Below are 24,778 nucleotides of genomic sequence, written 5' to 3' on the forward strand. Positions count from 1 at the left end.
GGAACAACATTACATTTTAAAAGGTTTGTATTTGCCATAAGTGCAAACTAGGCATGTGCCTAGGGTCGCAGTGGTCAAAATATTTTATGCTAATTTGATTTATCTTTGCCCTTTTAATTTTCTACCTGTGTTACTTTATATTTACCAACCTCTAATTTTTTTGCAGTAAAAAAAATGGCAGTACAGTGTTGGAAATGGTGTCCAATTAGTTAATTGCTATTACTTGCTCTCAATGCCTTGGACATAACCAATTCAAGGCAATACAATAAAGCCATATTATTTTTTATTGTATAAGTGTGTATTGTAATATACATGTTTATTTAAATGCATTTTTCCAGTAACATAGAATAACATAACATGACAGATTAATGAATAAGCAGTGGAGGGGGATTAGAGTACTAATGGCTCACCTTATTCTTCTGCCTATGCTTTAGAGACCTTTTTATCAAAGAAACCACATACACACTGCCAAAACAAAAATCTATTACAAAGACAAAGATATTGACTTTTCATCAGGTGATCAGTCTTGATGAGTCAAAACAATCACTTTGGAAAAATAAAAAGCTATAGCTTTCTATTTTCAGAACACAGGACATTTAATAGCTGATGTTCTTTTCTGATTTATTTATAGTGCGTCCTGTTCTGCTGCCGCTTCCTGGAGCTCAGCCTATCAGTCTGTTCTTTTGCTTTGAGCTTTTCCATATCATGCATAGAAATGTCTGGGATTGCATAGCTGTATAATCTTTTCCATATCAGTCACTGTTCTGCTAAAATACCCATCTGTTAGCTCCTCTATCAGTAAACAGGCAGAAGTAGTGTATGCATTATGAAAGATAATGCTTGTTTTTGTACACACTTATACCAAGTAATTAGGCATTTGGGGGAAATATGGAAAATAGTAATGTGTCATGTTGGAATAAAACGCTTAATTTTAAATAAGGTTTTAAAATTGTGCCTCGGTTATTACTTTGAACAAGGTAATTTACAAGACTTTTCATCTGAGAGAACTTATTTTGCAAATAGATTGACTGAATAAAGGCAATTTATTTTTTTACTGAATAATCAAATATTTTTATTCCAAATGTCTTGGTAGGTAAAATAGAAAAGCTAGCTTGGCGTAAAGAGAACACTAGCACCAAGGTGATTTATAGAGCCAAGATACACAGCCATCAAATTTGGAATCAATATTTCATAGCAACAGCACACACACATTATGTACAGTAATTGCATAAAGCGTAATTACTCATGCAACAGCAATGGGACGATTAAATCATAGCATTGCAGTGAACAGATAACAATGATAAGGTGTGTTAAAAACATATTAGATATTTAACTAAATGTATTCTCACCTACTTAAAACATGGCCAACTCCAAATTAAAATGTGTACAAAAATCCCAGAAAGTGGATAACCATAAATGATTGGGATCACTAGTAATAACTCTTTTAAACAGATGGTATTTACATATGTCTACTTTAAAATAGCATTGCCTTACAAAACTAAAATAAGAATTGAATGTTTATTTAAGGTTCTGTGTGCGGAGATGAGCACATTGTTCCTTATTTCTCCCTGTAGGCTAACTGTGCATCCAGAAATGTGGATTTATAGCACAGATAGAGGCAAATATGTAGTTATATATCCAACTTACATACAGCTGTTTTGAGTTGATTGGTTCTCATCAGTCAACATATGGCACAATGGCTTATATGGTGAAGGATTTGTAATACCATTGCTATTTTATTGCAGAGACATGTAAGTATACCTTTTTGTTTTAAGAAGACTTTTGTTGTGATTTATTTACAGTGGAGGACATTTTTGTTCCTTTTAGATCACTTCAACTTACACTGAATGGTTAGTCTACATGGGATCCATACTAAGATTCTAAATGGTTCTTCAACTTGTCAAACTCAGCTTTGGTGTTGAAGCCATAGCCAGTTCTATTTTCTAGACAACTCCTTGCCTTAGCTTTAGTGTGCAGATATCTTATTCTATTGGAGTGTAGCTTGCATAGGACCAGTTCTCTCATCTCCTTGCTTTTCTGGAGTTGTTCACCTGTGCTCGGATTGGTCAAGACAGATAGAAAATACAGGAAAGGGAAGGTACACAGCGCAAGTAGAGGCAGACAAGAGAACAGGTGCATGAAGTATTAATGCTCGCTTCCAGATAGAAAGTAAAATAACAAGGTAGCTTGTAAAACTACTCAAAAGACAGCAGGGATTTCCGGAATGTGCTGAACTTGTCTCCACTATAATTCCTTTGTGCATAGTGCTAGAAATTACACATCGTACATTTCTGCACAATATGTTCCCTCTAATAAGTAAATCTGTAGCCAATTTCGTTATAATAGGTAAATGTAATAGCCATTTCTATTTGTGAAAACAATACTTAGAGAAAATATGTCTGTTTGTAAAATACATTATTTATTAAATGCTAACTTTACCCTTAACAAATAAGTTTAAATCTGTATGCCCGGTCATTTTATATAAAGTAATTATTGGTTGGTTAATGAATAGGTGGCAGAAACCCTTCTGTGAGGGCTTTACCTTGGACGTCTTGGTTTGGGTATTTTGATAGTTGGTGCTGCCGTGACGGATATTCCAATTCCCGTGTTATTTGGTTGTTTTCTTGTTGTTTCCGTGGCGCAACCTGGGGTGGAGAAAAAGAGGGGGAAGAACAAGGGGGGGGGGGTATGTGTATGTGGTGGTGTGTAGGTATTCTGGATTTTCAAATAATACCGTTGTTTGCCCTTTTGCTCTTATAAGAGCAGTTGTGGGATGTCAGTGCTTTCAATGTTTTCCTGGGCAGGGTGCCGTGGGTGAGCGGGTGGGTGTTGAAAAGATCTTGTTATTAGTAGCACTGGACGAGCGGTCGGGGTGGCTGCGGCCGAGCGGCTAAGACCTCGCTTCACTTCCGATGGACAGGTGGAATGCACAGGCGCCTGTGCGTTCTACTGCGGTGTCGGGCTCTCCCCTTCTGCCTAGCTCGTCTGTGTGGGATCTCTCTCGTGGTGACTTGTGCTTCGGTGGATGTAAACTATGCTGAGAGAGAAGCTGTTAGATATACTTTAATACAGCATGTTGGCTTTCCTGGTCATAGTCCATTGACTTATTACATATTAATGTAGCATTTATTTTCTTGACATTCACTTTGTAATTTGCGATGCACTCTTCAATCCATTAGTTAACAATTCAACATCTTAATAATATACTCATTCACAGTATCCAACCGTGTTCTGTGTAAAGAGCAGAGTATTACATCACCCTTGTTACAAACTTTATGATCAAAGAAGAATACTCTATACACACCATATCACATAATAATTGCTATAATTCATATTAATAACTCAATATAAATTAGTAATTCAGCAATCATAAAACTAGAGTTGCTTGGGCTCAGTTTTCCGAAAACCGAGCCCTTCCGAACACCGCAGTTAAGAGTACTGAGCCAGGCCAGCTCGTTAGTTTTAAACGCCCTCGGAACTGAAAATGAGGCAAAATATTGTTGTAGAATTATCTGATCTCACGAGTTTTGGATTCTATAAGTACCGTCCTCCATGAAGATCCGGCGCCATTCACAGACAGACACAGAAGGGATAGCAGTGTTCTTGTCACTCTCCAGGCTCCAATCACATTGTTCTTGTCACTCTCCAGTCTCAGTGCCATTGCTCACACAGAAACAGGGGTAGCAGTGTTCTTGTCACTCTCCAGTCTCCAGTCACATTGTTCTTGTCCCTCTCCAGTCTCATTGCCGTTGCTGATGTATATTACTGACTGACGTGTGTAACTGCCTGACGTGTGTAACTGGAATCCGCCATTACAGAAGTCTCTATACTTGGATGTAATTGCTGGTAATGGCCTTTCTTGTGGATTTTGTAGTTCATTTTATGGAAGAGCTAACACGATTTTTGGGCAATTATTTTAGACCAGACCAAATGTCAAAATGTTGTCCTGATGATCTCCTGCATGTCACTGTTATTTTGTAAAAAGCTATGTACCACCAAGTTGATTGTGTGAGCAAAACATGGAATGTGATGGAATTGTTCCTGCTGTTATGCTCTCACAATATTGGTGAAGTTATCAGAAATGACATATCCTCAGGAGAGTCCAAGTGGGATAAGCCATGTTGCAATGACATTCTTTAGTATTTCAAACAGGTTGTCAGTGGTACGTGTCTTAGTGTAGCCGGTGATACACAAATTGAGGATACCACTTTGCATTTGCAACAGGATGAAGGGGATATTTGTATAGCTGATGACGGCGCTAATGAGGATGTTGATTAGGATGATATTGTGTGTGTAAGCCCTGGAAGCAGTTCTTCCCAGTGATAAGAAGAGGACCATTGTCATGCCTTGGCATAAGACAAAAAAATCCACCTCTTATGTGTGGAATTATATTTACCCAATCCTGACAACAGTTGTCTAGTCATTTGTAGCATTTGTAAACCCACACCGATAACACCTTCCTCATAAATATTCTCACTTGTGATCGGCGTTAGTCCTTCATCAAGGTTGCTAAGGCTAGATGACTTCTTTCCTATCCAGGATTCCTCTGAAGAATTCTTGAGCATTAGTCCCGCTGCTGCTGCTTCTGGGGGTGGATCTTCAATGCAGAAGTAGACCAAGAAGAAGACTACTAGTAGTTTACAACAATTGATCGGTAAACAATTCATTGCAAGAGGAAGCAAGTATGAAAGCTGTCACCCGGTTGCAAAGCAGATCACAGACGCCATGGCGACTATGCTAGTATTAGATCTGGGTCCAATATCTACAAATAATGCAGCTGGTTTGAGACAGTTACTTGAGGTCCTGTGTCCCCGTTACCAAATTCCATCACGACACCATTTTACTAGAAAATCAATTCCTCACCTCTACCTGAAGGTTTGAGAAAATGTAATTATTGGGCTACAAAATGCCATTCTACCCATGTACAATTAACCACAGATATGTGGACAAGCAGAACTGGGCAAATTAAAGATTATCTGACTGTGACAGCCCACTGGGTTGGTGAATCGCCTTCAGCAGCACTAACAGCAGCAGCATGTGCCCAACAACGCCAGATTTTTCAAAGGCAGGCTACTCTGTGTATCATTGGCTTCACTAAGAGACATACCACTGACAACCTATTAGAAAAACTAAGGGATGTCATTGCAGCATGGTTTATCCTGTTTGAACTCCACCAATATTGGGAAAGCATTACAGCTGGATGAATTCCATCGCATTCCCTGTTTTGTTCACACAATCAACTTGGTGATACAGAGGTTTTTGAAAAATGACAGGGATGTGCAGGAGATGCTGTCTGTGGGCCAAAAAAATTCAGGACATTTTCGGCATTCTGCAACAGCTTGTAGGAGAATGCAGCAGCTGCAAGAACAATATTTTTACCCTGCCACCAACTGAAGCAAGAGGTGGTAACAAGGTGGAATTCCACACTTTATATGCTTGTGAGAATGGAGGGACAGCAAAAAGCCATCCACGCTTATTCCACAAGCCATGACATTGGGAAAGGAGGGAGAATGTATTTTAGTCCAGCACAGTTGAGAATACTTTCCGCGTTGTGCAAGTGGCTTAAACAATTCAAAGTAAAGAAATAGAAGGAGGAGATGAAACAAAGCAATTACACTAAGTATGTCAGACTTGTAGATCAAGTACCTTATTTGCTTTGCCAGGATCGAAGAGTTATCAACATCTTGAAGTCGGATCACTACATTTTGGCGACTATGTCTTCTCTTTCTTTCCAACTGTCCCAGATCACAAGAGATGCAATGGGCTCAAGTGGAATGTGACACAACGGCGTCCCCTCCTTCAGTTTCTCAGGCTACTGCTTGTACGGAAAAACTAAGTTTTTCCAGGAGACCAGGGGATGATACAGATTAGTCAGCAGAACATTTTGACATCTGATCTTGTCTAAAACAATTGCCCAAAAATCATGGCACCTCTGCCAAAACTCCACCTGATCCTAATATCAACATCCAAAGAATGGTGGAGGATTATTTTAACGACAGCATAGAAATAGACAAGTCAGATATATATACTGAGAGGAAAAAAAAAGGCAATTTGGAGACCTTGTACAAGCACGCTTTGCAATACCTAAGCTGCCCATCCTCCAGTGTGTACTTGGAAAGAGTTTTCAGCATAGCCAGAAACCTTGTCAGTAATCAGCGTAGAAGGCTATTTCTTAAAATTTAGGAAAGATTATGTTCATCAAAACGAACTACAATTTCCACTAGGAAGGCCTTTACCGGCAATTACATCAGAGACTTCTTTAATGGTGGATTCCAGCGGGGATGAATTAGTATTGTGTGAGGATGATGTACACACTGATGAGGGTGAGGATGAGGCTGAAGATGACGACAACAGCATCTTGCCACTGTTAGCTTTGCTGTCTTAAGCCTATTGTTAGCTTGTGTTGTGGGGGGCCCAAACAAACCAAGCACTAAAGCCACAAACTTGGCACTCGTTGTCGCTGAACTGATTGGTTTGTTAAACTGTGCATGCCCTTTTTAAGATCAAACATAAGGGTGGGTGAGAGGGCAGAAAGGGTAATTCCATCTTGCACCACTTTTCTTTCCTGACACTGCTGTGTGGCACTGGCAGTGATTCCTAGATGTGATATAAACTGCTGTGTGTTTGTGCCATTGGTCTAACCAGCCTATTGCTTTAGTCTTACAGTTCATTGACAGCACTGTTAGCTTAGCTGTCTTAAGCCCATTGTTAAATTGTTGTGTGGGGGCCCAAACAAACCAAGCACTTCAGACACAAAAGTGGCACTGCTTGTCGCTGAAGTTCTTGGTTTGTTAAACTGTACCTGCTACCCTTCCTGTTTCTGTGTGAGTTTTTTAAACCTTTTTAACATATGGGTGGGTAGGAGTTCCCAAGGACAATTCCATCTTGCACCACTTTTCTTTCCTGCCACAGCTGTGTGGAAATGTTTCCTATATGTGCTATGAACTGCCGTGATTTTGTGTCGTTGCTCTGTCGCTTAGCATCCAGCCAGCTCGCTGCAGTCTTTGGTCGACAGTCTGAAAATAATATTGTGACCTGTGAGGTGGTCAAGATTTACTGAAAAAGACTGGAAATTAGTGTTATTGAGGTTGATAATAATGTAGGAACAAAAAAAGAGCAAAATTCTGTGATTTTAGCATATTTTAGAAATTTTTCTAAAAAATACAGATCCAAAACCAAAACACGTGAGGGCGGTTTTTTCCAAAACCAAAACTAAAACACAAAGTTAATACGGATCCAAAGCCAAAACCAAAACCAAACACGTGAGTCAGTGAACATCTACATAAAACATTCACTTCTGATAGCTGCATTTATGATATAGTTATTGGTTCTGATCACTAGAACAACTAAGATCTCACTTCCAGTTAGGATTTGAGTATGCTATTTATATTATTTATATTAATTATATTAATGAAATACGTGTGCACTTAGTAAATGATTTCCTCAAGAGCACTGTTCTGTAAGAGTTGTAGATTATGGTTGCAGACAGAAATACACACTTGGGGCTAGATTTACTAATCGGCGGGTTTGAAGAAGTGGAGATGTTGCCTATAGCAACCAATCAGATTCTAGCTTTCATTTTGTAGAATGCAATAAAGAAATAACAGCTATAATCTGATTGGTTGCTATAGGCAACATCTCCACTTTTTCAAACCCGCCGTTTAGTAAATATACCCCTTGATGTGATACTGACTTGCATTCCTATACAGGACAGGATTCACAATCAGCCTGTAGGAATAATCCCCTTGATTCCATAAGGCCTGCTCCATCCATTAGCCACACATTTTTAAAACAGAACATTCTATACCATTAGCAGTTCTGTCTCAGAATACATACAGTGATACTTCTCCATGCTAAGATCTCGTTTTAGTTTTCTAATTTTCTCAGTTAATTTTTCTTTGTTTGCTAAAAGACAAAAAATATGCATACATGCTTTGGAGGGAAAGAGACACCATTTAACTCTCTGATGGCTGCACCTAATTCTAAAGCTGGCCCTAATCAAAACTGCTGTTATTGCTTAATGATTTCCCTCCACTCCTTAGCATTATTACATGAGGTAAAAATGAACCTTATATTGTAGAACTTCTGACACCTTGCCATACTGACATCCCTTAGATATCAGTCACAGACAGCTTCTTTCTTGAAATCAAACATACTTTTATTTTCGCATCACAATAAACAGCAACACTTCTTGTCAGGTTGACACCTGTAAGCAATACCAAGTTGCCTACACATCCTGGTGACCCTAATGATAACTAATCACAGTCCAGCTTTCTCATAACTGGCCAACTTGCTGAGCATCAGTCACCAACACAAATGTACAATTCTGGTATGGAGACAAGGTTGGAGATTTAGGGAGCAGTGGAGTTGGAGAGGGCCTTGTACATGAGGGTAATTTGTTTGAAGCGGATTCTGTAAGGGAATGGCATCCAATGTAAGGTTTGGCAGAGACGGGAGGCAGATGTGGTAAGCTGAGAGAAGAAGATACGTCGAGCTACAGCATTAGTATAGATTGAAGATCAGTGAGATGGGAGTCGAGAGGCCAGTAAGCAGAAGGTTGCTGTAGTCAAGATGAGTGATGATCAGTGAGTGGATAAGAGTTTTGGTGGCATCCTGAAAGAGGAAGCATCTGATAAGGACATAATTGGGCAATAGATTCATTGTGAGGGGTGAAGAAGAGGGAGCACCCAAGAATGAAACTCAGACAGCTGTGTTGGGCAACGGAGGATATAGTGGTTTTGTCAACAGTAATAGAGAGGTCAGGAGGGGAGTAGCCTCTTGATGGAGGGAAGACAATGAGTTCAGTATTGGCCATGTTAAGTTTCAAAAAGCATTCAGGAGGAGATGGCAGAGAGGCAACTGGACACCCGAGAGAGGAAGGAAGGGGAGAGGTCAGGAGATGAGTAGTAGAGTTGAGTGTCATCTGCATAGTGGTAGTGGAGGGTGAAGGAGTTGCAGAGTTCACCGAGGAAGGAGGTGTACAGAAAAAAAGCAGAGGGCCAAGGACAGAATCTTGTGGGTCTCCTATGGGAAAGATGGATGGGAGAAGGAGATTTTGTGTCTGATTGCCATCTTTTTCACTTCCAAAATTTAGGCTAAGTCAGTGGCTGTAAGGGAGGATGGGAGGGAAGGAGGGGAACAAAGGAGTGTGTTGAAAGTGTCAAAAAGACTGTGAGGATCGGGGGACTATGAAGAGATGAGAAGAATAACTGTTTATCGAGGGAGAAGGCTGAACTGTAGGATGAGAGGATGAACTTAAAATGAAGGAAGTCTGCCAAGAAAGAGATTTCCTCCTGTGGTGTTTGGCGGTAGATATGTATTTTAGAAGGAACAGGGTAAATTTGGAGTGCCAAGGTTGGGATTTAAAACAGCAAAGGTGTGCAGAAGATGCGAGGGCAGCAGAGCCAAGTGCTCTGTATGGTTGTAGAGAGGCCGCATAGTTGGGGCAGGCCAAGGTGAATAGAGGGGAGAGGAGAGTTAAGTGAAAATAGCAGGATCAAAATTGCTTCTACATAGGGTAGATTTGGGCATGGGAAAGGTGCAGAAGATGAGGAAACAGCAAAGGAGAGGAGATGATGGTCAGAGAGTAGGGGGAAGACGTCCACTGTGAGTGGCCAAAAGTGGAAAGTAGGGCAAGAAGTTTGATTGACGTTTGGTCTGTGGGGTTGTCAATGGGAATGTTAAAGTAATCTACGGTGATAGAGGGGAGCTCTGAGGTGAGTAGTGGGGAAGTCAGGCAGCAAAATTATCAAGCAATTGGGAAGTGGAACAAGGCCGACAGTAGATGACTGAGACACGGAGGTGGATGGGATAGAAGAGACGGATAGATTGGACTTCAAAGGAGGAGATCGATAGGTAGGGTTCAGGGGGAGATGACACAAAAGGTACAATTGGGGGATAGCAGGATACCCACCTCGCTGCCTAGGCGATCATCAGATCTGATGGAGTGGGTAAGAGAGATGCCCCCATAGGAGAGGGCAGTGGAGGAAGCTGTATCAATGGAAGAAAGCCAGGTTTCTTTGATGGCAAGAAGGTTAAAAGAGTTGGAGATGAAGATGTCATGGATAGAGGGCAGTTTGTGGATCTAGAATTCCAGAGTGTACCAGAGAAAGAGAGGGAAGTAAGGAGATATGGATGACATTGGCGGGGTTGTTGGTGCAGGTTGGTGGGCTGGAACTGGGATGGAGATGAGGGCAGGGGGTGAAGATCGATATTGGATTGTAAAGATGGTTATTGAACAGGAGCAAGGAGAGATGGTGAAAGGCTAAAGGATTAGGGAGAAGAAGGATAGAAGGGGAGAGGATGCACTAGCAAATGAATGGGCAAAGGGTGCAGGGGTAATAGAGGATCAGTGGGGTATACAATATATATAATCCATATAATCATTTCTATATAATAAACACTGTAAGTTAAGAACCATCTTCTTTGTTTTTCTTAGTCACACAGGATTGCACAGGCCATTCAATTTAACAAGGATCCTGGGGATAGTTGCTGTATTTACAGAACTGTCCCTTGGTTCAGTATGTCGCTTAGTACAACCCATATCTAAATTACAGTACAACACCACAGCAAGTGTAGCTTTTGAAGATGGAACAAAAATACTATCATCCAATGATAATGCAGTATTCCAGACTCTCTTTATGTGGGTGAAGGGGCAATTAGTGTTAGAATGGGGGAAGTTAGGATGTTTATTGCCATAGTGGGTGTGTTTTGTATACTTGCCTCCAGAATGGACCATGTAAATGGTTCAGTATATTTTTTTAATGAGCAATAATTTCAGCAAAAATAATGAAATACTAGAGATTTTATATAGACACTTCCACAGAAAAACAGTCTATATTTGAAGCCCTGAAGTCATGTTTTCTTCCTGCTTAATCTAAACAAGTATAAATATTATTGACATGACTCATGATAGTACACATCTACATAGAGTATGTATTTTTAATATATAATAATTTAAATTATATATTTATAATACAAGTCTTGAAAGCAACAGCAAGTCTGTGTGAAACAGTTATGACCAAAATAATAATTTAGTCTCTCATTTGTGCATTTTGTTATTGCTCTGTAGCACATCTAAAGCGGTGAACACTTAGATTTAGTTTTCCGCAGGATTGCATAAATCACAGCGTTAATCTCCAGTGTACATTTAGGATCAAAGAACCTGAACGTAGCAATCAGTACTTTGCGCTATCTTATCATTTCTTCTGCTTATAATTAAATTGAAAATAGCTGCAATGTATTATATTAAACCCTCTCTTTTGCTACATATATTTTAGAATTTTATTACTAATGTGAGAAAACGAATATTGTCAAAATTATCTGGACAGCTTTGATTATTCTGGATTTTTCTGATAACTTGAAATATAGTCTATTCCAAGTGTTTACAAAAAGAGTATTTTACCCCTTTGGATGGAGTCATAATATCGGTTTAAACACTTATTTACATATTGTTAATATTATCCAAGTACTCTTGTATACATAACAATAAATAAAGATTCCAAGTATTATCCAGGACTCCTCTGGTGGACTGCAGCTGTTTGTTTATATTTTTGACCTGCTTTGTTATGATTATATTTAGGTATTTAATAAATGTCAGCAGTTAACTTTGTCTTTTTAGTTTACCATAATATATACATCATGTAAGGTTGCATTGAGTCTGATTTTTATTGTTTGTAACTTGTAGACTCATAGATATGGTGCTCGTTTCAGAGGCACAGGTTTGTTTATCATAGTCTTAATGCTAAACAGTGAAAGCATCCTATGGGGGTTTAGTCATTTGTAAATGTGATGAATATACCAGTAGGGTAAAATGTAGAACTGACATATTCACTATTCCCTCTTAGAAGATGCTCAAATTCTATGTAATAGCAATGAATGCCACTAATGTTTGTTTGTTTATTCTTATGTGGTTTAGCATAATATGCATGTACATAACTGTTTTACTCACACACAGCAAATCAGAACATAAGTCTGGGGTTTGAATGCAAAGCAATAACAGCTTTCCAGAGAGATTATGTTCAGTGCTCTAAAGGGATAATGTTCAATCATGCAACAACTGCTTTAAGACCTTAAGTACCCCAAGCAGCACAAACGTAACCCTCTGGGAATAACCATAGAGAAGGGGGAAAAAAGAGATCGCTTCAGCAGAATAAGAGGAATGCTAAACTCATTTTCTTTCACCTCTGCAGTAGAAATAGTCTCATATAGTGTATGTACTACTTTAGAATATAATGTGTTTGTAAATGAAGTCATGTTCAAAAATTATTTAACCACAATATCCTTGCAACTTATTCTGCTTGTACCTCATTACATAAAACTGCTTACAGCGTTGGCAAATTGTGGCATCGAGATTGATTATAAAATGCAATTTAGCTGCTGTCATTTTTTTTATTTGCACTGCACCATATCCTCTTATACACTTGCAGTCCTGACATACAATCAAATGATGACCCGCTCAGCTTTTTTTTTTTTTTTTTTTACCAAGCCTGAATTTGTTTTTGTTTTGTGTTTTGGTCCTTGTTTGCTATAGTGTACATTGTTGTGCACAGTAAGTAAAGAGGTTGTTAGTGTTTCATATATTATTGTGATATAAGGGCTTATGGGCCTGATTCAATAAGGAAAATATTCATTTATTTTACTTAAGTTAACTCCTGGACAAAATCATGTTACAATGCAAGATGTGCATATTAGTTTATTATTTTGCACATTAGGAAAATACTGGCTTTTTTTTCTAGATCAACTTTAAATTTCAGTGTACAAATAAGCTAAGCTATCAAGTATTTGTGTGCTACATGAAAAAACAGACAATATTTTCCTTATGTGCAAAATAATAAACTAATTTGCATCCCTTGCATTGCAACATGGTTTTGTCCAGAACACTTAAGTAAGTAAACTTACTCAATTTCTTGCTTAATTTTCCTTAATGAATCAGATCCTATGTTACCTCTCTTCAGCTGCAGGTCTATTGCTTCCTGCCTTGTATAACTTTAAGATAGTTGGAGCTTGAGCACTTGGGTTGATACAGGGGCATAACTAAACTTTTGTGGGCCCCATAGTAAAACTTGGATAGGGGACCCCATGTACCACCCAGTCTTGAAAAACTCACATACACATGGGGCTTTAACAGATGAGCCCCCCCCCCCCCTCATTCTTGCTAACTTGTGGAGGAGGGACTTACAAACAATAATACAGGTTTACATTTTTATACAATGCAGAATGAGAAACATTTTATATTTAGGTTTTTTTTTAGATTAAATGCATATAATGAAATCATTGATCTAGCATGAACTTTAGAATTGTGGAATCTATGTAAAATAAAATCTTGAAGTACACTGATTCTAAAGACATTATTTTACTTTTGTTATCTGCAGCATTGTGTGATGAGACTTCCTCTTCTGGGAACAAAACCTATAAGACAGTGGCATCTTAGCAGAGTGGCTATTATCTTGAATCCAGACGTTGAAGTCAACACATCTGGGAGAGCTGCGCCAACAATGAAACAAATTAGGAGAGGCATTCCAGTAATAAAGTAAGTCATTTCACAATAATTATGTTTTGTTGAAGCTATAATAGCTACAGATGGAGCTAGCTTATTAAAGTCATTACAACACATTAATTCCAACTACCATTATACAAGTGTATGTGAGTGCAGTAAGGCTTTAGGCAGGCAGATCCATCTGCTCACCACGTGACAAACACTGATCATACTGTTTATCTAAATGAAGCTCTGTTCTAATCTGTACTAAGGTCAACTAAAGTAGACGTTTCAAAGTTTAAGAAACTTGAGATAGAATTCAAAAACTTTTAGAATTGAAAAAAACATTTGAAGCATGTGAACAGGTTTCTTGATCCAAAGCCTCACTGGAAGAGACACACCGTGTATGTGCCTTTCATTGTGTGAACCTATGATTGCATGTCCATAATATGTTTGAAAATTAGAGTAGAGAAAATTCTGCTGCTGCTATGGAAATATGAATAAGTAGGTTGGTATCTTGGACCTTCAAACAGCAGAAACTAGGACATGAATGAAGGTCATTCAGACAGGTAAAAATGCATTTGCAATTCCGTGAAACAATAATATGGTCTAATTACAGTTTTGAGCTGGATTTGAAAAACACTTATTGAATTATTATTTGGTTTTAATTATACTTTAATTGTGTATCAACATTTGTGCATAAATCTGTTAAATTGAAACACAAACATATGCCAGCATTTGAATTTGATATTGTTGTCCTGGACAGTTTTCTATTACAATAATGGTGTTCCTAAAGTGAGAGTGATAGTGGTTCCCGGGTAAAATACATTATAAAAACACTCTACTCTAGAATAAATACATCTCACTGATGGATAATTAATATTTATCTTTGAAAGATAGATATATATATATATGTGCATATATCTGAAGGATGGAAAGACCCATTAATTGAAACTACAATTTTTATATTTTTGTATTGAAACTGTGTGTCACGATCTGCCTTCAGCTGCACAGCAGCATCTTCCATTGAGATACTGCTTGCCTCTTTCAGCTCTTGTCTGCTAAGAACTATGCTTGATCTTTGCCTTTGTGTGTATTGGGTCTGCAGTGCCCCTGCTGTCTCACCATTACACACACCACCTCATTAGCAGGAGTTACCTCATTCCCCAATCAGCACCCACACCTGTTTGCAGCCTTTATAAGTCTGCCTCTCCCAGTAATCTGTGGCAATTCTCTGTTGTCTTGCCTGTTGCTGACTCTTCTGCGTATCCTGTGTCTGAGTTTCTGCTCCAGCTCATTTCCTGGTACCTTAGTGGCTCTCCTGTCTTTGACCCCTTGGCTTGTTTGACCCTCCTTTATTCTGTCATCCACAGATTGATCAAGCGTCTTGTACCTCCTGGCAAGACCTTAAGCTCTGCTTATTGTGGTTTATCCAGCACCTAATTCTCGCACCTCCAGGCAAAATCTCAAGCCCTGCTTATCGTGGATTATCTTGTACCTTGTGCCTCCTAAGCCAGGCTTCTCTGTTTCTCCAGCCTCAGAGTTAGGTCTGCTAAGCACCTTATCTGTACTGCCTCTAAATGCTGTGTTCCCATTTGTAACTCTCAGAACATCCCACCTTTCGATCCATTCTCCTGCTGTAGTTAGCTGGACATTGGTGTTTTCTTGTTGCAATTCATCGTACCTTCTGATCCAGTCTCCTGCTGCAGCTAGCTGGACCCTAGTGTTTACCTGTCGCAGAACATCGCACCTTCCAATCCAGTCTCCTGTTGCAGCTACCGGGAGCCTGGTGTTTACCTGTCGAAGTACATCACACCCTCTGATCCAGTTTCCTACTGTCGCTACCTGCACTCTGCTGTATATCTGCTGCAGATTATTTACCCGCCCGCAGTCTCCTGCTTGCTGCTTCCCAGACCTCCCTGTACACCTCCCGCAGATCTTCCTTCCTACTCTCTCCACTGGGTCTCACTGAGTACCTACCTAGAGCATTTTTTCCATTGCTGCCCACGGCTAACACCATCATGAGATAGCATTAGAAATCAGAGGACAATAATGGTGATAGTCATCACAAGGAGGGCTTTTGTAATTAGGCAGAAGCTATCAGTCCTGAGAAAACTCTAATTTTCTCAGGATTTAGATTTTTTGTTACTTTGATAAATAGACCCCATAAAGATATATTAGGGGAACCATTCCCTAAATTAATGGTAGTTCATCTGCTTGTGGAATGCATTATTGCATGGAGTTCTCCTTTTAGCAAGATTTATTGCCATCATGTCAACATCCCCAGAACATGTATTAATGAATACAGCTTTGCTGCAAATACATATTCACTGCACACATTTGTTTCTCTGAACATTTAAGTGAAAATATATCCCACTTACAAAACAGGATGTATTTTTTCATATAGGATTAAGAAAACATTCCCAAGGGCACCTTGATCTACTTAGCTAACATTATTTGATGTGCACTGTAGTACATAAAAGAACATTTTTATGGCTTCCTTCATGCCACTTAATGGAACATTCTTATGTTTGAAAGATAAAATTCTTACAAGTACTTTGATTTCCTGTCTCTTTGTCACAAATAGATTTCTCGGTGGTGATAAAGCAGAGAGCTGCATTCCTATAAAATAGATATAATGGGTAAAGTGTTGTTTGCTAAAGATATTAATGTGTTCTTTGTTGCAGTACACAACTTCTTGCAACACACCTGTGGGAAATGCACTACTGTAAGGATCTGGTTTAAGACTTTCCGGGTACTTTCCTAAATAATTGTAATTGACATACATAGGTGCCTATACAGGTTTTTGTTGTGGTGAGAATTAATCATGTAAATGGATGTAAACTACAGCATATTTATTACATTTATATAAGCTCCACTGTGTTGCTCATGGTTAAATGTAAACAGAAAATGGACTCTCTTTAGAATTAGATTAATATATGCTCAAAACGTATGCAGGGAAAAGACGCATCCAAAAAAAATCATATTTAGGTGCATACATTAAATTGGGTGCATCTCAAGGTGTGTCCAGCTTAAACACAGTAGCATTTGCGCCTGGCATAGTATACATAACAAGTGGGCATAAGTATACCTCACAACAGCATAGGGAGAAGTTGCATTAAGCTATTTGTGCAAAATATAATAATGTAATGAAGTGTCATATACACAATAGAGAAAAGTATCTAGACAGTGTTACTAATACATGCAAAAGTCACATTTTCTATATTTACTGTAATTAAATACAAACACAAATCCAAAGGAAGTTATATTAAATTAAATATAAATATCTGTTGTTATCCCCTTTAAAAGTCCAATACCAATTTTTGGCAGATTGATGCTGTCTTCTTAAGTTCAGTTACTGCTTTTCTACATTTTGGTAAGTTGGGGCTCTTTTTGGAAAACAAATGGGTACATGAAATAGGCAAAGCTGAGCAACGAGTGAATAGTCTAGGCCTCCCTACCGCCAACTATAGCTGACGCTTGGCTCTTGGTCCATCAAGGGGGCTGCACACCTTTATGTGAAGCATCAGATTACACTATGAGAGCAGCAGCAAGAAGTGTTCATGCAACCTAAACAATAGTTATTTTTTGACTGTCCAGAAAAACTGGTGAAAAGAACTGCTGCTCTACTTGTGTTAATGCACACTAGTAACTACCCTGGTCATGAGCGCTGCATTGGACCACTTTAAGATGGGCTGCCTGTTGACCTTAATTACAAATTTAGGAACATTAACATTTCACTGAAATGGGAAGCAAAGTGGTACATTGGTAAGCATTGCTGCCTCAGCACTGTGGTCATGGATTTCAAACAGGCTGTATCCGTGTGGAGTTTATATGTTCCCTCTGTGTTTGTGTGGGTTTCCTTTGCGAACTCTGAATTCCCTTCCCCTCCCACAGTCCAAAGGCTTATTTGTGTGTGTCTGTGTGCATGTGTACTATGATTGGCACTAAAGTAATAATAATAATACATGTTGAATACATAGTGTTAAGTTACCGTCAACTCTTTGCTTTGTTGAATTATTCATATCCATAGCAGAGCCTAATCATGTTCTTAAAACAAATAACATGTTTTTGTCTCTTCAAATAATAGCTTGAAGAGCAGGTTGGTGACCTGATCCTTTGTTTACAGCGTGAGAACTGATGTTGTGTTTCTTTTATCATTGTATTAATTTAGTTAATTTTCAATCTCAGTGCCAAATTTTCACTTCCATCTACTAAATAACTTCCCTGGGAATTTATGAATCTTATATCTATCAATTTAAGACAGACCTTTGTCAAGAGAAGATAATTATGAAACCCATGTTTCTGAGATAAAAACTCTCCTGCTGTGTTTTTTTTTTCAAATCACCGTAGGCTTCTATATTTTGTAACAGTAACAGGGAGGAAACTGTTTATTACTGGCCTTCTGTAGAATTTGTCAAGGATCATTTTCAGTGGCGTAGAATTGGGATGGGGGGATTATTATGTAGAAAAGTCTGTTGCACAAATCAGAATTAAGTTTTTATAGACAAATCTAAATCAAGTGTTTTATATATGTAAAACATATTAGAATAATGTTTATTATTAATGATGAGAATTTGTTTTTTGGGACTCTTGCAGAATTGATCATAAGACCATTCACTGTAAAATATGTATATTTGTACTGTACACGCGCACAAAATAGGCATATGTCTATGTCTACGTGCAGATTCAGTTCTTGGGCCTAGTTACGCTTGGAAAGTTGGAATGGGGAGGTAAAGGACGTGCAAACACAGATAGAGCAAGGTAAGGGCATGTGCACGCAATTGCCAAATGAGGAAGGTCCGCACAGAGATGCCTGTTAGTAGCCATATCCAGGGCCGCCTTCAGAAAAAATCGGGCCCAGTACGGGCCCCCGTGCCGCCCGGGCCCCCCCCCACCCATGAGCGGGGCCCCCCCATGAGCAACACATACTTACCTGGGGCCCGCCGCTGGTCTCCGCTATTCTGTCTTCAGCCTGGCTGTCACCGTGACAGCCAGGCACCAGGATCCGATCGCAGGGGTGGAGGAATCATTCCCCCTGCGATCATGTGATCTGTCACAGGCAGAGCACCCAGGTAAGTCTGTGCTAAGCTGTTGTACCGGGCCCCCTGGTGAGCCCGGGCCCGGTACAACAGTACCCCCCGTACCCCGCTGATGGCGGCCCTGGCCATATCACTTGCGGGTAGGGACTGGTGCAAACACATGCTGATGTCTATGATGGTCACCAGCACTAACTAGCTGCTTCTGATTGGCTGATTGCAGATTCACCTCTGAAGCAGATTGGTGCTTTCTCATTGCGTATATTTTATGTTTTTATTCGTGTATTTTAGAATTTACTTTTTACATGAGAGGAAAGATTACACCTGCTGTATTATAGATTATTTTTTAGTTTAAATCTAACCTAATAGCGAATGCTATCAAAACTAGTGTTAAAAAACTTTTCTTGGGCTTATGACCTGTCTGGGTGTAAGTATGCCTGATGTAAATCTGGCACATATGCAATTGGTGCAGAACTGGATGCATTTTGAGATGCATCCAGGGGCCGGCTAAGCTGGGGGGCAGTGGGGAATCTGGCACATGGGGTAAATAGGCTATTTTTATGTGCCGCTATTTAGAGAGTATTTTTTAGAAAGTAAATTCGTCCAAGTCAGAGCGAGTCCCTATATTTTTAAGATTTTCATTACAGTAAAAGTCAATATCAAAATGAGCACAAAAATGGAATCTCACACTATTGATTTCAGTTTTAATTTGTCATAACCAGGCTCATGTGAAAGCATCAGGCCCAGTTATAAATTGTGTCAGTACTGTGTATGCCTCTATACGCATTTGTCTATTTGCCCAGAAGAATGTTTACGAAAATGCAGTGATCCCCTGAGTCACCATTGCTTTCTGTTTTCCAGCTCAGTGACAAAAGTGGATAAATCATCACACTCCAGGATTTTCAACAGAGCAAGCAAGAGTAAGGATTGTCTATTAGTACAAGCCGACTCACAGGAGACTTCTAGGATAACTGGTAAATATGTGATTTATCACAATTGATTCCCTTCTTTTAATACATATCGGAAAAAAAAGGTAGAACATGCATCACAATCGCAGTGCAAAAGCTAAATGCATCTGGTTATTTGTGAATTCTTTTAATGTTTTTCATTGGCTAGTTCTGTAACCAAGAATGTGGCACAGGAGTTGACTGTGTAATGACCAGTACATGATGGTCAGTAGTCACTACTATTTTGTACACGTTTTGGAGCATGCACAGTGCAAAAACGTGAAACAAAAAATGTGAATTTGTTTAAATAAGTCACATTGCTAATAATTTGCAATTGAACAAGTACATTTAATACACAAATGTAATTTGTATATTTTTTTTTATTTTTAACTTTACAGTAACTTTAATATGAATTTGAGGATCAACCAAGCAGTAAAATTTGCATTAAAAAGGTATTGAATTAGGCAGTGTATAAATATGACTTTGTGTCTAGTGCATGGGAACCCCACATGTGTATTTCCAAAAAAGGGCACATCATTCCTGTTTAGGCAGACTGTGAGCCATGGTTTTACACAGAATTGGGTACATTCCATCAAAGCTGGCCGTGAACATAAGAAATGTTAATGTATATGGTAAGTGTCTACACAATAATGCGCACAAGGCACACAGTCACAATCAGGCTTAAAAAGAAGCACATGTTTTGCACTACAGCTGCATGTTATAAATGATCTGCTTTACTTTGAACAAAAACGATTGTCAAGAAAAGTATTATAAAGCAGATTCCAAATATACAAATCTGCTTAACAGTAACATCTGACTTTATTAATTTGGGGAGCCTAAAAATAAATTTGAGTTGATAAAGTATTAATTGCAACAGGCTTATCTACTTTGAGGCAGTTAAGGTATGGTCAGAGAGAATATGCTCAACAATGACCCAATGTAAATATGATTTACATGGCAAATGGCAGCTGCTGGCCTATGGATTTAAACCAAAGACTGCCTCTATTTCCAGTAAGGTAGTTGTATGAGGGCAAAAGCTGTTGGATTTAGTTCCCTGTAACCTGGTCATTTCAACTTTTAACCAAACATTTTCATGTGAAAATGATGTGCTACATTTAATTTCCTGGAAAACCTAGTGACAAACTTTTAAAGTGGAATCTAGGAATTGTGCAGCTGAAAAGATATTTGATGGATGTGGGGTAGACCAAGTCTGGCTTATTAAAGGAATTTATAACTTTTTCAGAAATTATAACTTTACCCACACCCCCACATTGCATCTCTGATAGTGTATTTTACCCCACTATTTATTTCATTATGTAATCAGTGACTAATGCAATGAAGGGCAACAGGCAGCCCTAGGTCCTTGCTCCAGCATTTCTCTGTGACTGATCCTTTTGTATACTAGACCCGGCTTCTTGGAATTTCCTTTAGCCCCTCGATTGGCCACTACATTTGGTGACTTTCTGTTGCTGACCAAGGCTTGTCCTGATATTTCTTTTGCTTTCCGATTTGTCACTTCACTGTATTGTGCATCGGACAGCCTTCATGTTGATTTTTATGAGCAACAACGTTCTGGCTGAAGAACTCCATGTCTGCTACCTTGGTACCATTCTTGACTTCACCGTCAGCTTTACTCTACACATCCAGTCCCTCGCACTTTCGTTTCGTCACCTTCTTTTTATACATTGCAAAAATTTGTCCATTTCTCCTGGCTACAAGAGCTTTCTCTTATCTGGCCTTCCCTACATCAACCTATCCCAGCTACATTGCATCCGAAATACTACGGTGAGACTAAAATTTATATTTCTGCTCTACATCTGTTGCAAATCTCTGCTTATCCCTACACTGGCTCCAATACTCTAAAGAATCTAATTTTAAATACTCACACTCACCTTCAATGCTTACCAGAACCTCCCCTTCGTAATTCTTTGACCTCATCACTCCTTCCAGGTACTGCGAGCTACCATACAAATCTCCACTCCAAGGGGTAAATGCATCATCCTTCAATTTCTGCAAGTCGCCAGAAATCAGCGACTTTTAAGTGAAAGTTTAAAGCGGCGATGGCTTGTAAAAACAAGCCATCGCCGTTTTAAATTTTCACTGCAAAGTCGCGATTTCCAATAGTTTGCTATTTCAAGCCTGGGGACAAGGTATTAGTCCTGGTCCCAACCCACGAAAGCAAACTCCTTGCCCTCTGGCAAGGTCCATATGAAGTCCTAGAGGCTGTCAGTCATGTCAATTACAGGGTCCGTCAATTGGGGGGGGAAGGGAGGAAAAAATATACCATGTCAACCTCCTTAAACCTTGGTACGACGAGGACACCTCTTCTCACATAGTGGGTACTGTCAACGCAAATTCTGAAGTGCCCATAGAGACAGCTTTATTTATTAGGCAGAAACAATAGACTGTAGAAATTATATGCCAGAACAGGGATGTCATCTCTCCGATTCCTGAGTGCATTACTTTAATTGAACACGACATTATCACTCCATTGGAAGTTGTCGTAATCGCATTTCTGAAACCAGATGGGCTGATGTCAGAAAGGAGATTGAGAAAATGGTCCAGCTAGACGTGATTGAGGAATCCATTAGTGAGTGGAAGAGTCCCATTGTCCTTGTCCCAAAACCCAATGCTAGTAGTTGGTTCTGCAATGTCTTTAGGTAGCTGAACAGCGTGTCTGTTCGATGCCTATTCGATACCATGTGTGGATGAACTGGTAGAAAATCTAGCTGATAGTAACTATCTGACTACTCTTGATCTAACAAAGGGGTATTGGCAAGTTCCCCTGATTTCCTAAGCCAAAGACCGTATTTTCTACCCCTGATGGTCACTTCCAATATAAAGTCCTTTGGGTTGCACGGTGCACCGGCCACCTTCCAAAGGGCTGTGAATAAATTGCTACGAACCCACACAGCTTATGCAGCTACTTATATAGATTATATAGTAATTTATACCCTAAACTGAAAGTCACTACTGACACCGACAAAGTAGAGTCGGTCTTAACAGCTAATCTATAAAGTAAAACCACAAAATCTGGAAAGTAAAACCCCAGATAGACAAAGTGGAACAGTCAAAAACTGGCCAAGATCTGAAAAGAAATGACAGTTAAAAACCTTCCTAGGCTTAATAGGTTATTACAGGCGATTCATAAGCATTTTTGCCACTAGAGCTGCTCCACTTACGGACATGTTAAAAAAAAGTTGTCCAGATAGATTAGCCTGGTCTGACTCTGCAGATGCTGCTTGGTCAGAACTTTGCTGGGTCCTCTTGTTCCTCTACAGTTCTACAAGCACCTGACTTTACCCAGAGATTCTTCCTTCGAACTGATTCCTCCAGTGTTGGCTCAGGTGCAGTCTTATCGCAGGAGAAGGATGGAGTAGAAAATCCTGTCCTGTATCTATGTCGGAAGTTACTTCCAAAGGAACAAAAATATACTACTGTGCGGAATGAATGTCACACCATAAAATGGGCTACAGAAGCTCTGCGCTATTATCTCAGGTAGAGAATTCTTCTTAATAACAGATCATGCACCATTGCAATGGTGTCTATAGAGCTGGTCTCTGTTAATTAAACGTCAGGGTCACAAAAAGTGTATGGATTCTTTATGTCGTCAAGTACTTTGCTATTCTGATATTAAAGCAGAGAAAGAAAGAAAGAGATTGTTTGCTTGTGTTCCACCTGAAATGTGCTTTTGCCCCAATATATATATTTATTGCTTTAAATTACTCTTTTTCTGTAATAGGAGTAGCAGTATGTTTTGTTTACAGTCTGGAAAACATCCCCTGTCATATATAGTAGAACAGTATATTGCCCACTGTAGCTGTGTTCTTGACCTTTCCATATTTCCTTAACATCACATTTTCTGTTACATTGTGCTTTGCGTTACTCTTTGTACAACATCATAATATTTGAAGGACATTTTACACTCCATTTTATCCTTGAAGCAAACAACTTAAGTTGATACACTGTCCCCTTTGAAAATGAAACAATTGAACTACAAGAGTGAAAGAACAGCTTATGTTTTCAGACTTATTATTCTTTCAACATGAACTTTGCTCAGTGATTTTTTTTGTTTCTTACAGCTAGGACTTTACATGAATAGCAAGGTCATTTGAAGAACAGCAATGTTTAGCTGACACTTTTGACAGAAATACAAGGTGCTTATTACATCTTGGAAATACTGGTGTAAAAAGCTTTTTGCTTAAAATGAACCTTCGTATAGAGATTAGAAAAGAAATGTCAGTTCTACGCATTCACACACAAGTTTATATTTGGAATCTGAACTAAGCAGCAATATATATAATAAATAATGTAATATTTTATCAAGTTCCTGCAATATAAAAAAAATATTTAATTAATGTCATAAAGCAGTGGTGTCCCGACGACAGGTCACCTGTGCCCCCCCTGCCGGCTCCTCTCAATCTTATTCTCTGCTTATTAGGCAGAACAGGGGTAGCCGACGTTAAGATCACGTGACCTGCTCTGCATAGTGCAGGGAGGTCACGCAGTTTACCTGGAGGAAAATGGGGTACAGTGTGCTTTCACACCTTCCTCTGTGTGGTCCATCACTGTCATAAAAGGTGTCACTAGTTAACCCACCATCACAAGCCTGGTAGGGCTCCTTATATGTTTGTAAATGTGGCTTCCAGCTGGAGATGAGTGAATAAGTTGTCATGCAACTTCACAAAATTTTCTGCCATTACAGTCTTTGGGCTGGTTGGAAGAAAATAAGGGGACCCCACTCTGTTTGTCCCCCCGATTTTCCTCTGGCCGGCCCTAGGCTGACAGCATTAGGGTAATTTAACACATTCATTACCCAGCACCCACCTGCCAGGGGTGTGGAAAGAGCCCTAGTGCTTTCAGCATGGGGTTTGTTCCGCTGCTGCAGTATGTCTTCCTTGCGCTCACCAGCGGATGGAACAGGCCTCCATTCATGGCCGTATCTGCCGGTTCTGGGCATTCGCAGAGTGATTTTGCGTTTGATATTTTCAAATTCAGCAGATACATACCTTAAGGAATTAGGCCCTTTGGGGGGTATTCAATTGTTAGCGTTAATGGAAAAAAACGAGCGCTCAAAAAATCTTAGCGTTAATACGGTAATTACTCGCGGAATTTCAGCTCGCTGCTCCCTGAGCGGCGAGCTGAAATTCCGCGAGTAAACTACCGTATTAACGCTTTTCTCGCGCAATATTACCGTATAAATGGTAATATTTTTTAAACGCTCTTTTTTTTCCGTTAACGCTAACAATTGAATACCCCTTCCAGAGTTATATTTTTTCCATTATCATCATGCAGAATGCCCATTCCTAACTGTT

General features: G+C 39.3%; 1 protein-coding gene across 1 annotated transcript in view; it reads left to right on the forward strand.

Annotated features, from left to right (window-relative positions):
* The window catches only part of LOC142139871 (uncharacterized), a 481,886-nt gene that overhangs the window by 448,123 nt on the left and 8,985 nt on the right, over positions 1-24,778 (forward strand). The window contains exons 98-99 of the mRNA XM_075197730.1: positions 13,374-13,531; positions 19,378-19,490. Of these exons, the coding sequence (XP_075053831.1) occupies positions 13,374-13,531; positions 19,378-19,490 (271 nt within the window). The remainder of the gene's footprint in view (positions 1-13,373; positions 13,532-19,377; positions 19,491-24,778) is intronic.

The sequence above is a fragment of the Mixophyes fleayi genome, chromosome 2 (assembly GCF_038048845.1).
Source record: "Mixophyes fleayi isolate aMixFle1 chromosome 2, aMixFle1.hap1, whole genome shotgun sequence".
NCBI classification, from domain to species: Eukaryota; Metazoa; Chordata; class Amphibia; order Anura; family Limnodynastidae; genus Mixophyes; species Mixophyes fleayi.